The 15,962-nt window shown below is 28.4% G+C and overlaps 4 protein-coding genes across 4 annotated transcripts; 2 read left to right on the top strand and 2 right to left on the bottom strand.

The window, feature by feature from the left end:
* Positions 1-2,988: 2,988 nt before the first annotated feature.
* On the top strand, positions 2,989-6,886 carry LOC113795207 (gamma-aminobutyric acid type B receptor subunit 1-like). Its single transcript, XM_027345398.2, has 11 exons — positions 2,989-3,452; positions 3,554-3,859; positions 3,947-4,298; positions 4,391-4,660; positions 4,733-4,867; positions 5,097-5,256; positions 5,352-5,484; positions 5,550-5,651; positions 5,713-5,865; positions 5,930-6,103; positions 6,185-6,886. Exons 1-11 carry the CDS (start codon positions 3,030-3,032, stop codon positions 6,737-6,739), a joined length of 2,763 nt encoding a protein of 920 aa, XP_027201199.2. The 5' UTR covers positions 2,989-3,029; the 3' UTR covers positions 6,740-6,886.
* A 134-nt stretch (positions 6,887-7,020) lies between these two features.
* On the top strand, positions 7,021-9,066 carry Rim2 (replication in mitochondria 2). The gene is made up of 6 exons (XM_027345396.2): positions 7,021-7,464; positions 7,531-7,779; positions 7,850-8,017; positions 8,097-8,458; positions 8,536-8,664; positions 8,744-9,066. Exons 1-6 carry the CDS (start codon positions 7,427-7,429, stop codon positions 8,848-8,850), a joined length of 1,053 nt encoding a protein of 350 aa, XP_027201197.1. The 5' UTR covers positions 7,021-7,426; the 3' UTR covers positions 8,851-9,066.
* On the bottom strand, positions 7,329-11,468 carry LOC113795203 (uncharacterized). The gene is made up of 2 exons (XM_027345395.2): positions 9,934-11,468; positions 7,329-9,857 (listed from the first exon to the last, which is right to left on the bottom strand). The coding sequence occupies exons 1-2, from the start codon at positions 11,454-11,456 to the stop codon at positions 9,095-9,097; spliced, it is 2,286 nt and encodes a 761-aa protein (XP_027201196.2). The 5' UTR covers positions 11,457-11,468; the 3' UTR covers positions 7,329-9,094.
* A 368-nt stretch (positions 11,469-11,836) lies between these two features.
* On the bottom strand, positions 11,837-15,765 carry Tmtc2 (Transmembrane O-mannosyltransferase targeting cadherins 2). The gene is made up of 5 exons (XM_027345391.2): positions 15,220-15,765; positions 13,516-15,155; positions 12,919-13,033; positions 12,259-12,812; positions 11,837-12,195 (listed from the first exon to the last, which is right to left on the bottom strand). Exons 1-5 carry the CDS (start codon positions 15,396-15,398, stop codon positions 11,837-11,839), a joined length of 2,847 nt encoding a protein of 948 aa, XP_027201192.1. The 5' UTR covers positions 15,399-15,765.
* Between the last annotated feature and the right edge of the window lie 197 nt (positions 15,766-15,962).

Below are 15,962 nucleotides of genomic sequence, written 5' to 3'. Positions count from 1 at the left end.
ACTTTCAAAACAAAAACAACAACAACAACAATAATAATAATACTGGGCACTGGTTGCGACGATTGAAGAAAGCAAAAAAAAAAAAAAAATATTAGGTTAGAGAGTGAAACGAATATTATTAACAAAAAAAAAAAAAAAAAAATTGTTGCAGTCACAGGATGATGATGTCGATGTTGATGGTTGTTTTCGTTTTCGTTTCTTGTTTGGAATCACACACACAACATATACAGGCCAGAAAACATACGGCAAAAGAAAATCTTCAACTTCGTCTTTTCTGGTTTGGTTTGGTTATTTGCACAAAACAAACATACACAATATTCGGCATCAAAATTCAATAACGCGCATATTCTCGAAATGAACGAACGAACGAACGAACGAAAAAAAACAAACAAACCACACACACAACATATACATTGAATTGCCGATTGTGATAGAAAGAAAGAATCTCATCAGCCAAACTCGATTCTTCAACACACACACACACATATATACTAACCGCACCAACTATTTGTCATTATCGTTGAAATGAGAATTGTCGAATGATGATGATGATGGGATGTTTACCAAATGTTGCATTGAAAATATCTGGAAAAGTGGATATCCCCCTACCAATCATCATCGTCGTCGTTTTTTTTCACTGTATCTTCCTCATCCTCTGCGTTGCTTTCACTTTTACCACTTCCTTTTTTTTTGTTTTGGTTCAAATTGGATTTTTTTTTTTAATTATCATTTTGCTCGCTTATCTTCTTTAACAATATTTTGTTGTTGTTGTTTCTGGTACGATAACAATTGTCAGCCATTTATATATAGAAGAAAAAAATGATGTTCATTTTTTAGAAGCAAAGAAAATAATTGATATTGATGATCATGGCGCCAAACAACAGCATTTGCTGCATCTAAAACCAAAAAAAAAAATATTTGATGATTGCAGGACACAAAAAAAAGGAGGGAGTATGGGCGTGTGTGTGTGTGTGTGAGTGGATCCAATATCAAAAAGGAAGTAGCATTATGATCAATATGCAGTGAATATACAAATGGAACGAAAAAGAAAAAAATTGTTGCCACTTCCTCTAAGTCTGTCTTTTTGCAAAAAAAAGATTGGGATTTTTTCATTTTCATTTTCATTTTTGTTTACTTTCTCACATCGTAATTTGAGGAGAGAGAGAGAGAGAATTTGTATATCTTATTAATAAACACGAGAAGCGAAGCTTCTCGAGAGTGTCGTGCACAAAAAAGTATGGTGACCAGAGAAATGTGTTAGGAAATTTTTAATACACAAATGTGATAGAAAGGGTCTGCAGAAATAGTCAGTGTGCGCAACAGTCTGCGCAACACGAAATGTTTCAGGATAGAAACAATTGTTAACGCTTAGGCCCCGGTCTCATTGCAATGGGACCGCGGCCTTAGAGAAAATTGTGGTTTGCAAAAAATCTCAATAGGAAAAATAGCCAAAAAGTGGAAATATTCAAATATAATTTAAATTTGGTTTAAGCAGGTTAGGTTAGGTTTGTGCAATTAGGTTTTCCAGGAGGAACTAACTAAAGCGCCAATATTTGTGGCTATTTTTGGCGATTTTCTCCACTAGCGGTATTTTTTGACCAATTTTCGGTTAGACCCGAAACAAATAAATAGTTGGATCGATCGCAAGAACAAAACTTCAGCCAAAGATTTGGGAGATGGGCGGCGTAGCCGCTCATCTGCCAGAATCTACGGGCTGAAGCAAGTGTGCGTGCTGCTGGCCAAAGGCCAGCAACACACACTTGTAGCAAAATAAAAAATATCTTTGAGGCATCCTCATCATCATCATTTTTTAAAAAGATTCTTCTTTGATCATGGTTTTTGATGACAATTTTTCGTCCGTTTATTCATTTGTTGTCCGATGTTTGTTTTTGGTGTTTTTTTTCGTTGTTGATCTCTTTATTACCTGTATATAGCAATTGTTCCAATTGAAACATTTTTGCGTGGGTGGTTGGTCGGTTGGTTCACTGCTATATATTTAATACTTGTTGTTGTTTTTTAAAAATGATAAAGGTAAAAGATTTTTTTTTTATATTCCGGATAAACAAAACAAAAAAAAATTGCCTGCAACCGTCAATCTGTTTTTTGGATCTTTACCACTATCAGTAATGGTAGTGGCAAATCACAAAAAAAAAGATCAATTTCGAAATGGATTTCCTTGTGGATTTTCAATACGGGGATGTACACACACGGAGATGAATGGCGCCCAATTAGAAAAAAAAATTGAAGCAAAAAAATGAAAATATAAACAACCAAAATAAACGCTTGCGCAATCATCGAATATCGAATGTGTTTTTTTTCCGAACGAATCAGAAAAAAAAGACGATCGATAATTGTGAAACGAATCAATTTTGATTCACAAAGAAAATGGCAACAGTTGTAGCGGACAGAGAAACATCATCATCATCACACACACAGACAGCAATAATAATAATAATAATGAAAACCACTGCTTAAAAAAGAAACGAAAAGGTAAACAAAATGGCATCTTCTTCATTTTCTCATTATCCAAATGCAGTATGTATGGCCGAATCATCAAAAAATTTTTTCTAATTAAAAAAAGAAAGTCTTTAAGGTCAAATAATATTCCCGGAATTTGAATTTGCATGTTTTGGAACTTGTATTTTTTTTTTTTTTTGGGTTTCGAAAACAGATTCACCAGGCAATCGTTTCAATTTGTAAAAAAAAACAAGGCAAATTTTATTAAGGAAATGAAATTTTACAAAAAACCGATTGAAATTGAATTCGCAAATCTTGTTTTTTGATTTTCTCATTTGCTCATTTCGTTCGTTCCCAAGAAAAAAAAGAAGATCCAAAATGAAACATGCGTAAAACGAATGTACCAAAAAAAAAAAAAAAAAAATTCTTGGTTCGGGTCGAATTCTTTTTTGGTCGGGCATAAAATTCTTGAATGAACTTTTCTCCCTCTCTCCAGCGTTTGTTGTTGTTGTTTTTTTCTATTGGAACCGTGATAATTTCCTTTAAAACAACAACAACAACAAATTAGAATCATGAATTTGAATATAATTTTAAAATCTTTTTATTATAAATCATCATCATTATTATTATCGTTATTCATTATAATTGTAATTGTAATTATAGAATTTTGTAATTCAATTCATTATAATGATAATAATTATCGATCATTTATTGATCGTTATAATCATCATCATTATGATGATAATTCAATATCGCCACGATCATCATCACCAGTATCACAATATTCATCAACAACAACAACAAAACGTAAACAATTGGATAAAAGTAAATTAAAATATATTGAAATTGGTGGTCTATTTCCAATGAATGGTACGACTGGTTGGATTGGTGGACAAGGTTGTCTACCGGCAGCAATGATGGCATTAGAAGATGTTAATAATAATGAAAATTTATTATCCGGTTATTATTTAAATATCACATGGAATAATAGTCAGGTAAATGATGGTTTTTGGGTTTCTTCAATATACATTTGATTGATTGATTGATTTGATTTGATTTTTTCACCACCACCACCACCACCACCATCATTATCCAGTGTGATCCAGGTTTAAGTTCAGCCGTTCTATATGATCTAATCTATACACCACCAAATAAAACATTAATATTAGGTGGTTGTTCAATTGTTTGTTCAACAATAGCCGAAACGGCAAAAATGTATAATCTAATTGTTATTGGTTATGGTTCAAGTTCACCAGCTTTGTCTGATCGAAAACGTTTTCCAACATTTTTTCGTACACATCCATCAGCAACAATACATAATCCAACAAGAGTAAAATTATTTAAAAAATTTAAATGGACAAGAATAGCTATAATAATTGAAGCGGAAGAAGTATTTGTAACTGTAAGTGGATTTTATTAAAAAATCCCTAATTGATTTTTGATTTTTGATTTTTTAATTAAATTAATTTAATTAATTTCCCCGTTAAAGACCGGAAAAGATTTAGAGATTAAATGTAAAGAAGCTGATATTGAAATAGTAACAAGAGTATCGTTTCTTGATGATCCAACCGAAGCGGTTAAAAGTTTAGCTAGACAAGATGCAAGAATTATTGTCGCTATGGCATATGGTGGTGCAGCAAGAAAAATGATGTGTGAAGCATATAAAAATGGTCTTTATGGTAAACAACATGTTTGGTTTTTAATCGGTTGGTATGAAGATAATTGGTTTCATCCATCATCCGGTATTAATTGTACAATGGATGAAATGTTGGCTGTTGTTGAAAAACATTTTACAACTGAAGCATTAATGTTAAATCAAGGACCAGAGATTACAATTGCTGGTATTTTTTATTACTTATAGAAAATTATTCACTTAATTCTGATTCAAATCTTATCATTTTTGTTTTTGTTTTTAAATAATCAAAAAATTTAGGAATGACAGCCAAAGATTGGCTACATGAATATCAAAAACAATTACCAAAATATAAAGAATGGTTTCCACATGGTGAAAAACCACAAGAAGGTTTTCAAGAAGCACCATTAGCATATGATGCAATATGGGCTGTTGCATTTGCATTAAATCGTTCAATAGCCAGATTGAATGAATTAGGAATGTCATTGGATGATTTTGATTATGAAAAAAAAGAAATAACTGATATTATTAAATCAGAATTACAACGTGTACAATTTTTAGGTGTTTCAGGTATAATTTTTCATGTTTTTTTTTCTTTTCGTTTTTGTTGAAATTACATTTTTTTTTAAATCAAAAAAACAGGCGATGTTGCATTCAACGATATTGGTGATCGTATTTCATGGACATTAATCGAACAAATGATCAATGGTACATATCAAACATTAGGTTTTTATGATACAGCAACAGATAATCTAACATGGTTAGATCGTGAACAATCTAATAACATAAAAAAGTAAAACACTGACTGGCTGGCTGGCTGAGACGAAACACTTTTTCTATTTCAATGCGCATGCTCGAAAAATGGATGGCTTGCATTTTTTATTTATAAGGATCTTTGATTTTTACATAAACAAATGGCTGGCTTGCATTGGACTTGGCCTTTGACTAAGCTAGACTTCGTCCACTTAGTGGACGAAGCCAATGGCCAATGGCTTGCAATGCTAGTGGTATATAAATGGTCGTGTACCAAAAGATCGTACAGAAATTGTACCAACATTAATGACTGTAAATCGTACATTATTTGTATCGATTAGTGCTGTTGCTATTATTGGTATTTTATTTGCTATTTCATTACTTTGTTTTAATTATAAATATAGTAATAATAGGTATGTTTTTTAAAATGGTTGTTGGATGTTACAAATTGGTTAATTTTTTTTTAATTACAAAACTAATCTAAATTCCATTCTAATTTACTTTATAGATTTATTCAAATGTCAAGTCCATCATCGAATAATATAATGTTAGTTGGTTGTATATTTTGTTTAATTTCGGTACAATTATTCGGTTTAGATGGCCAAGATATTGGTATTGATTATTTTGAAGTTGTTTGTAATGTATGTTTGTTTGTTTGTTTGTTTATGGACTGTTTGATGATTTTTTTTTCAATATTTCTTATTAGTCGAGAGCATTCTTTCTATCCATTGGATTTTCATTATTTTTCGGTGCAATGTTTGCAAAAATATGGACATGTCATGTATTGCATACACAGAATAAACGAAAGGTTTGTGTTTGTTTGATTTTATCTTGCTTTGTTCGGATCTAATCTATTTTAACATAAACAGATTAACAATAATCAAAGCTATCTGATTATAACCGTATTCTGTACGTTGGATTTAATAATTTTAGTTATTTGGTATATTTATGATCCAATGTCAAGACGTATGGAATATTTTCCATTAGAAGATCCACCATCAACTATTGATGATGATGTTAAGGTTTGTTGATTTATATTGTTTTTTGGGAAAATTTTGCAAATTAAAAACACTTTGAAAAAAATAGTTTCAACCATTATTAGAACATTGTGAAGCAAGTTTAATTTGGTATGGTTTATTATATGGCTATAAAGGTTTGGTATTGTGTTTTGGTCTATTTTTATCATATGAAACAAGAAGTGCCAAATTAAAACAAATTAATGATTCAAGACTTGTTGCAATGAGTATTTATAATGTTGTGGTATGTGTAATGGATATTATGATTTTACAAAATTTTATAATTGTAAATTATTCTTTTTAATTTTTAAAAAAATAAAAATAGATATTATGTTTAATAACTGGACCAGTATCATTAGTTATTGATAATCAAGTTAATTCACATTTTGCATTCATTGGCCTGACAATAATATTCTGTTGTATATTATCGATGGCATTGATTTTTGTACCGAAAATTGTTGCCATTGTACAACATCAACAGAATTTAGGTTCAGGTATGAATAATGCATTTCATGAAACAATGTCAACAAAAGAAGAAGAAGAAAGATTTATTCGATTGAATAGTGAAAATGATGAATTAAAATCAAAAATTTCTGAAAAAGAAAGACAAATTGAAGAAGTTAAAAAGAAAATTGAACAATTAACTAAAGAACAAATGGAACGTAAACGTTTAGAGGAAAAAGATAAAACACAAGTAAAAACAATATTGAAAAAAGCTGTTCGGATACAGGAACCAGATATGGAAAATCATCATCAAATATTGACAAATACAAATGATATAAATATGGATATGACCAGTGATTCTGGATTTCAAACATCAACAGCAACAGCAAAAACATCAAAATTATCGGAAAATGATTTCAGTGAATCATATTTATAGATCAAATTATAATCTGTAATGTAATTTTTTTTTGTTTCGTGTGTGATTTCGTTGTATTTAATTATTTATTTGAAAACCAAAAACAAAAAATTTATCAAAAAAAAAATTACGCGCACATTTTTTCGAATGTTTTTTTTCACATTTGAAATAAATTATTAAATCAAATATAACCAAAACGACCCTACGCTGTCTATATAGACGTATTATTTGGATAAATTGTATTCGTTTTTTTTTTCATCACTATCATCACCAAAATATTCGGTCCGCATGTGATACTTTTGGTGCATTTTTTGTGTTTTTCAATCAAATTCGGAAAAATAATAAGAAAAATATTGATATTAGATAATTGTAAAAAAAGTGACAACAGTAGCCGTAAAAATATTTGAATGTTGTCATTTTTTTTTCAGAATAATCTTTGTTCATCAAGATACAATTTTTGTTTGTTTGTTTGTTTGTTTGTTGCTGTTGCCATTTTGATTGCTTTGTATTCGATATCAATATTTTCTTTATTTTCGAATATCTTTAAAATAATTTTTTTTTTTGATTGATGGATAACCTTTGTTGTATTTTCGTTTTGTTTGTGTGATGCGTTTTTGTTGTTGTCGTCGTTTTGTAATTTTGCGACAGTTACGTTTGTGATTTTTTTCCCACTTGATTTAATTTGATTTTTTCTTCATCCAAACATTTATGTCCTATGATACATTTGTTCATCTTATCGCCGGAGGGTATTTTTTTTGAATTGATTGTTGATATTTTCATTTTTTTTAATTTCTAAAATTTTATTTCTATAGACTTGGCGGTACATTTGGTGCCATTGCAACCTGTCCATTAGAGGTGGTTAAAACTCGTCTACAATCATCTGTTTCTAATTTTGATGATGATTTTTTTAAAATTAATTCAAAAACAACAACATCGGTAACGATTGGCAAAAATCGTAATATGACTATATGGAATTGTTTAAAACATATAATCAATACTGAAGGTCCACGTGCTATATTCAAAGGTCTTGGACCAAATATTATTGGTGTTGCACCGTCCAGGTAATTTATTTATTTATTTATATATTTATAAATTATTAATTGATCAATATCTAAATCTAATAATATTTAGAGCTATTTATTTTTGTACTTATTCACAAGTAAAATCATGGTGTAATCAAAGAATAACACCGGAAACGCCTTATGTTCATATGATATCATCGGCAAGCGGTGGATTTATAACCTGTACATTAACAAATCCAATATGGTTTATTAAAACACGAATGCAATTAGATAAAAGGTAAATAATTTGAAAATAATTATATGTATATTAAATTCTAATTATTTTATCCTGGTTGCTAAAAACAAAAACAAAACAGTCTTCGAGGAATGTCGGCATGGAGTTTCATCAAAAATATATACAATCGAAACGGTATAACTGGTTTCTATAAAGGAATAACGGCCAGTTATTTTGGTATCAGTGAAACTATCATATATTTTGTGATATATGAATTTATTAAATCAAAATGGTTTCATTCAAATTCATCAATCCAAATATCATCATCATCATCACCATCATCATTATCAATAGATTTTTCTAAAAATGAATCAACATTAAATAATGCCGCTATTAATTCAACAAACGTACAAACAAATCGTTCACAAATGACAAATTTTTTCTATTTTATGGGCACGGCAGCCATTTCCAAAGCGATTGCATCAATACTTGCCTATCCACATGGTATGATGAAACATCTTTTTTAAATTAAAAATTTTTATTTTTATTATTACTATGATCATTCATTTTCAATATTATAGAAGTTGCAAGAACTCGTCTACGAGAAGAAGGTGATAGATATAAAAAATTTTTTCCAACAATTATTCTAGTATATAAAGAGGAAGGAATACGTAAAGGAATTTATCGTGGCCTTGGAACACAATTAATTCGTAATTATTATTGAAAATTTTCATCATTTAAGATTGATAAATTTCTTTTTTTTTCATTGTAAAACAAAAACCTTTTTAGGTCAAATACCGAATACAGCAATCATGATGGGCACATATGAATTGACCGTATATTTTTTAAAAAATCCACCATCATGTTTACGAACCGATACAACTAGTCTAGTCTGATAATCATTGATTTTTTTTTCTCGTTATATTTTTACAACAAAAAAATCGAAGAAAAAAAATGAACTTTATTTTTTGTGACTATTTAGTTTTGTTTGATTTTTTTTCTCCATTGAATCGTCGATTCAATTTTCGTTGGAATATCTTTTTTTTTCTAAATCATTTCATTTAAAATAAAATTTAAATAAAAATGAAAATATTTTGTAGATATCGAATGAATTTTGGGTTTTTTATTATTATTTTTGATTCAATTTTTTTGTTTAAATAAATTTTTATATACACCATGTGATAAAAATAATATCATTCCTTGTGATGTATTTGCAATAATGAATATATATGATATGATACGATTGAGTATTAGATTCTGTCCTTGCGGTATAATCGTCAATATTAATGCAATAATCCAGGTAAAACCTAATGGTACTCCCAACTTGACATAGATCGATGATTGATTTGTTAAAAATTTTGAATTTGTTGAACTTTTTGGTAATAACGATGATGATGATGATTTTGGTTGTTGTTGTTTTTGTTTTTCGTAATTATAAAAATCACTGCTTATCACTGATATTGTCATCGTATTTGATGGATTTGATGATGATAATGATGATGATGATGATGATGATGATGATGTATCTGATGATGTTGATATACGAGTAATTCGTCGTAAACTTGAAATACTTGTTAAATCATGACGAATATTGCAAACAATTCGAATATATAATAATAGATTATAAATAATGGCCAATGTTGCCGGTATAATAAAATAATAAATAGTTGAACGTGATCGACGCATCCAACATACTTCAGTATGTTCTAATCGTCCATAATTTGCTTTTAATAGTTCAATATTGAATACATCACCAACATTGGCTATAATGATAATGATAAATGTGGAAACATATCCAACCAGACCATATTGTAAACGTATTTTATTCTGACTACGATTCGATAATGTACGGGAAACAAGTTTTTTCGTAATAAATACTCGATGCATTTCGTATGCAATTACACTTGGATTAATGGTAAATTTACAAAATAGAAAACATCAAAATAAATATTACATTACAGATAACATCAATTACATACCTTGACCATGAAATTGTTGATAAAATAAAAAAATGAAATAATACGGCTGCAATACGACAATTATTCATAAATTGATTTGATAGAAATAATATTTGCATCATTTCAAGACAAATGGCCAAATTGATTGAATTAAAACCATTGATTGATTGTCGTATTCGTTTGAATCGAAGAAATGTAATCAACAATAATGTTAACATAATGATCGATATGAACATTAATGATGTTGATAAAATTGATTCGGCCATTGTATCAAGTTTACGTACATATTCATCATATGATTTGGTTATATTTTTTATACAAACATAAATACTATAATTATCCGATAGTTCATAATGTTCATAATGAATATTGTTTGAATATAAATCTTTACCATTAATAAATTCATATTCATTACGTTTTAATAGTATACGTGGACAATCATAATCGATAAGTGTTTGTTCACATACAACAGCATTTGTTGAAAATTTTGCAAACAATGGAACAGAATCATCATGTTTGTTTTCATTTTGATTTAAATTATTATTATTTCTAACATCACCAACATATAATATACTACCAGTATATTCACCTGTTTGATAAATACGACCAGTACCATTTACAAAAAGAAATGTTTCATCATTTTTTGTAATAAAATCAAATTCCGAATTCCAATACCATATTGGCATATCCGATAGATTTAGACAAAAATTTTTCAATTCCGATACAATCGAATGAATATTTATTGCCGTCATCATTATACCATTCAATTCATATTGTTCAGATTGATCAAATATAATCCTTTGACTTAATTCATTAAAAAAGTGGTTATTTTTTCTTGTATCCAAAATTAAAAAATTAATCGATAAAATTTGTTGATCAACATATTCAACCGAAATATTAACTAAATGATCATTATTCATATGCCATCGGTTAGAAAATTTATCTCTAAAATCTTTGATGATATTATTACCCAAATCGATGATTATATTTTCATCAATTTCTATATTTGTAATAAAATCTACCGTAATATTGATGAATTTACTTAATGAATCCAAAAATTCAATAACAGGTTTTTGATCATATTTATTATAATGACATTGATCATTTTGATATTTATTGTTTTTTTCACGACAATATAAACGTCGACATTGATTGTTGAATGGATCCCAAATTTCATTCGATTTACATCGATCATTATGAATCCATGATGAATATAATTTCTTTTTATGACCATGTAAACCATAATTGACCAAAATGGCAAATGATGATGGAAATTTTAGATGCAAATCTAACAATATTGGCATTTTATACACTGTATCAATATGATTTTCTTTTATCGATACAGATCTATTTAGCGATTGATCATTGTCAACATTATGATCATATTGATGTGCTGAAATTTCAATCAACATTGATGATAATGAAATAATGATGATTGTAAAAATCGCAAAATCGTTGAAGAAAATGTTTGTTTGTTGAAATTGATTCATTCGAAATTTCGATAATTTTCGATAACGTCGTTTTTGAATAATAAAAAGTAACATTTTTTTATTTTTTTTTTCGGTTTTGGTTTCATTAAAAACAAAAAACAAAATCCACAAATAAAAAAAAACAAAAGACCATTATCATTTTAACACATTCAAATCTTATTTGATTTACATTATTATAATGATCGAGTCCTTGATCAAGAAATGATTAAATAAGTCATAGGTTTTTTTGGCTAAGATAATTATAATCATCATAAATAATTTTTTTTTTTTAAAAACCACTCGAGATTTATTGTGCCAAAACAAGTATCCCCACCACATCCATCGATAATTAAATAATAATTTTTTTTGGAAGATTTACAATTAATCAATTATTTTTAAAAAAAAATTTGAATATTGGAACTTATCTTATCTTACTAATAATCAATCTAAAGTGGCTATATTGATTTGGCAGCAGCCTGACTATTTTGTATAATTCGATCTAATCGTTCTAAATTAATTTTTGTTATATTATCATCGGATTTTAGTTCTAATGCTCGTTGATAACTTTGTCTAGCTAATTCAAATTTTCCATTCAAATGATATATAGCTCCTAGATTTGAATGTGTTATCAAATCATTTGGTCGTAATTTTGTTGCCAATTTATAATAGATTTCCGCTTTTTTTGGTTGTTGTAATTCACGATAGATATTTGCCAAATTGATAACAATATCACAATCGTCGGGAAATAATTCAAAACCTTTCATATAGATTGCTAAAGCATCTTTAAGTTGACCATTATTGAATTTAAATTGACCTAATAAATAATTATTATTAGAAAAAAAACCCAAATCAATGAAATTATTTTAATAATCTTTACCATAATGATGATAGATGGCAGTATCATTGGATGAAATTAACATTGCTTTACGATACATTTGTTCCGCTTCATATGTTCGATTTGTTTTAATCAACATCCGTGCATATGTTAGATATGATGGTATATGATCACGTTTTATATTCAATGATTTCCGGAACCATATTTCCGCATCAGCTGTACGATTTAATCGATTATAAACTTCAGCTATTTTGTTAAATAATGAATATGGTTGATAATAGGATGGAATCTGAAATAATGCACGTCTATAAATTTCTAATGATTTATCATAATTTTCTTCATCAAAATATATTTGTCCAAGGTTATAAAGTGCGGAAATTCTCGTGATTTCATGATTACGAATATCTTTAAGGCCATAATTATCTAATTGTGAACATTTTTCATAAAAATCTTTAGCACGATCTTGATTACCCAGACGTGAATAGATAACACCTAAATTCAGATAAGCCATTGCCAATCTTGGTCGAAATCGTATTGCTTGTTGATAACTTTCTATCGCTTCATTAAATCGTTTTTCATTTTGCAATAATAATCCGCTAAATTTTTTTTTTTTGTTTGTTATCAAATAAAACGGAAAAAATCATTTGATAAATGTCGAAAATATCAAAAAAAAAAAAAAATAATCTTTTTTGGCAAACATACAGATTATAATGAACATCCGCCATATTGATTCGATATTGTAATGCTTTTCGATACATTTGTTCGGCTTCATCATTTCTACCTTGTTCGCTTAGTATATTGGCTAGATTTCCGTATGCTATTCAAACAAAACAAAAAAAAAAAAGAAGGAAATAAAGGAAGAGAAATAACAAAAAAGTTATGAATAATGATTGTTTTAAAAAAGATTCATCATCATCATCAGTATTGATGTGATTTGTACGAACGACAAATTGTCACGAGTAAAAAGTGACAAACTAAACAAACAAAAAACCCAACATGATAATATATATTGAACTTGTGATTCTTTGGAAAATACTGTGTAAATGTTAGAGTGTGTGTATGTGTAGAATTAACCTTGAATTTGATGATAAATATTACTGTTTTGTTGGAAATCGGTCATTTCTTTATAGTGACGACCAATTTATTATCAATTTTTCTTTTCCTATACTACAATCATTGCCTGTATTGATTTGTAAATAATTATTGAATTTTGTACAAAATGATAATCATGTACTTTATGGATATATAATCAACATGTGTAACCATTTTTTTTTCTTTTTTACTTTTCATAACATTCACCTTTTGGTGGATTGATAATGATGCCCGAACGGTATAGATTCTCTTCGGTTAACCAATCAATATTTCTTAATATGGTACGAATTGAGAATGAAATAATCAATATTAGATAACAAATGTAAAGAAAATATTTGATTGGACGATATTGACGAACATATTGAATAAATTTTTCCAAACAAACAGCAATAAATAAACAGAATCCAAAACTAGGAATATAAAGTATACGTTCGGCAACAACAAATCCAATGTAGAAAAAAAGATTTGTTGCCGGTAAAAATGGAATAATCATCATTGCCAATGACAATACAATACAATCAATTTCACCAAGTATTTTTCTTCGTCGAATTTCATGTTTTATTGAATCGTTTGATTGAATAATTGAAGAATGTTTCGATAATGGTAATGATCGTACGAAATTATTATTATTATTATTACTACTGTTATTATTGTTCATATCGGCGATTGGTTCATTTTGATCAATCATTTGAGGATCATTATTATTCAAATCAAATATGAATGGTTGATGTATATTTTGCTGATGATGATGATTATAATTTATTGCACCAATATCATTATTATTGTTATCAATTTCGAATGATATTTGTGTTGGTTGATGTCGATTTTTGATCTGAAAATTAGCACAACGAACACAATGATTAGATCGTTTTCGATTATTTGTAGTAGAAAGTTCTGATGCTTTTGATGATGATGATGATACAAGGGAATAATAGTACAAAGTTCGTCGAACAAATTCAATAACTATTGCATAAAAAATAAATGTAAAAAGATTACGAAAATCAAACCATGATACAATCAATGGTATTGCTTCCATAGACCAATCAAAACTTAACCATCGTGGATAAATAAGTAGCCAAAAATTAAATACGGGTAAATAATAAAATGTTAAAAATCGAACCATCACAGATGGATTATCACTGATTGGATTATCGGCCGATGAAAATGTTGGCCGATATCGTAGAATTGATAAACGAAATATAATCAAAATGATTAATGAAATTGTTATGGTTAGAAAACCATATCGTAATTGACTATATTCGGATTGATAAAATATTTTTTTCCAATTTTCACGATTAAATGGAAAAAAATGATGAACAATAAATAGATGATAAATAATACATAATAATAAACAGGTAATTCCATGTTCTTTAGTTAACATTGAAAATGTTGCCATCATAATCGTATAGAAAAGATATTTTCTACATTGTCTTTGGCCATCTGATTCAACAAATTTTACATAAAAATATAATGCTAATAGATAGAATAATGCTGCACCAACATCAGCACGACCAACAATACTTGTAACCGATTCTACATGAATCGGATGACTTGCAAATAACATTGATGCAATCAATGTAATTCGTCGTCGGCGACCATTGAGCAATCGTTCAATCAATATTTGATACAATAATGTTACAATCAAATGTAATAAAAGATTAACTAAATGAAATCCAAATGGTGTATGGCCATGAATCATATGATTAAGACGAAATGATACAACCGTTATTGGTCGATAACTACCATGACTATTGGAAGATCGGATTGGTGTACCCCAGAAATCATTGATAAATAAATGATACCAAGGTGTTGTTGATAGAATATCTTGATTGTTTAGAATGGCTCGACTGGCAAATAAACAAATCAGAATAATTTTCAAAAAAAAAAAAAAAAAATTTCATCATCACTTACTTATCATCGTAGGCAAAATCAGCATCCAAACTATTTAGATATAATAATGATGCAAACAATAATATTAGAATATAATCTCGTAATTGATTTCGATTTTTATGTTTATCATCATCATCATTATTGTTGTTGTTGTTTTTGGTTTGTTTGAAATACCGGAAATTGAATTTATCTGGCCACATTTTTTAAATAGTTTTTTCTTGTTGTTGATGATTTAATGAAAAAAAATTAATCCATTTTAATCATGAAAATTGTCAGAAAGTCATATGATGTTTTTTTGAATCCTGGATTGTTGTTTTTTGTTTGCGAATAAAAATCGCGAAGAACAATGATGAGTTTCATTCCATTTTCCCGAAACCAGACAAAAAAAACCCAACCAAAATAACATTAATTATTTGTGGTAGTGGTTAATACTTCTAGTAATAGTAACAGTTACAGTAGCAGTAGCAGTGGTAGTGGATACTGAATTGATCCAAAAAAAACATTCGAATTGAAACGTCCATCCCAAAAATCCTGGATCCAAACGGATACCCCTCTCTATCATGCCATCTGGTGTGTTGTGAGTTTTTTGAAAAAAAAATTTGTAATTTATCAAAATTTAACGGCACAAAAAACAGTTAAAACTAATTAAACGATTTCAATCAATTGAAAAATGCCAAAAATTTTGATAAGATAAAGCAAAGAAATTTTGCAATTTTTAAATTCCGGTGCCATTATCTAAAGTGTTTCAATCAATCAATTTTTTT

The sequence above is a fragment of the Dermatophagoides pteronyssinus genome, unplaced genomic scaffold, assembly GCF_027571235.1.
Source record: "Dermatophagoides pteronyssinus isolate colony J.1.1.1.1 unplaced genomic scaffold, Derpt_VIB-CSIC_2022.12 sq0029, whole genome shotgun sequence".
Taxonomy (NCBI): domain Eukaryota; kingdom Metazoa; phylum Arthropoda; class Arachnida; order Sarcoptiformes; family Pyroglyphidae; genus Dermatophagoides; species Dermatophagoides pteronyssinus.
The sequence above is the reverse complement of the archived record's forward strand: the minus strand, read 5'-3'. Positions and strand labels throughout refer to the sequence as shown.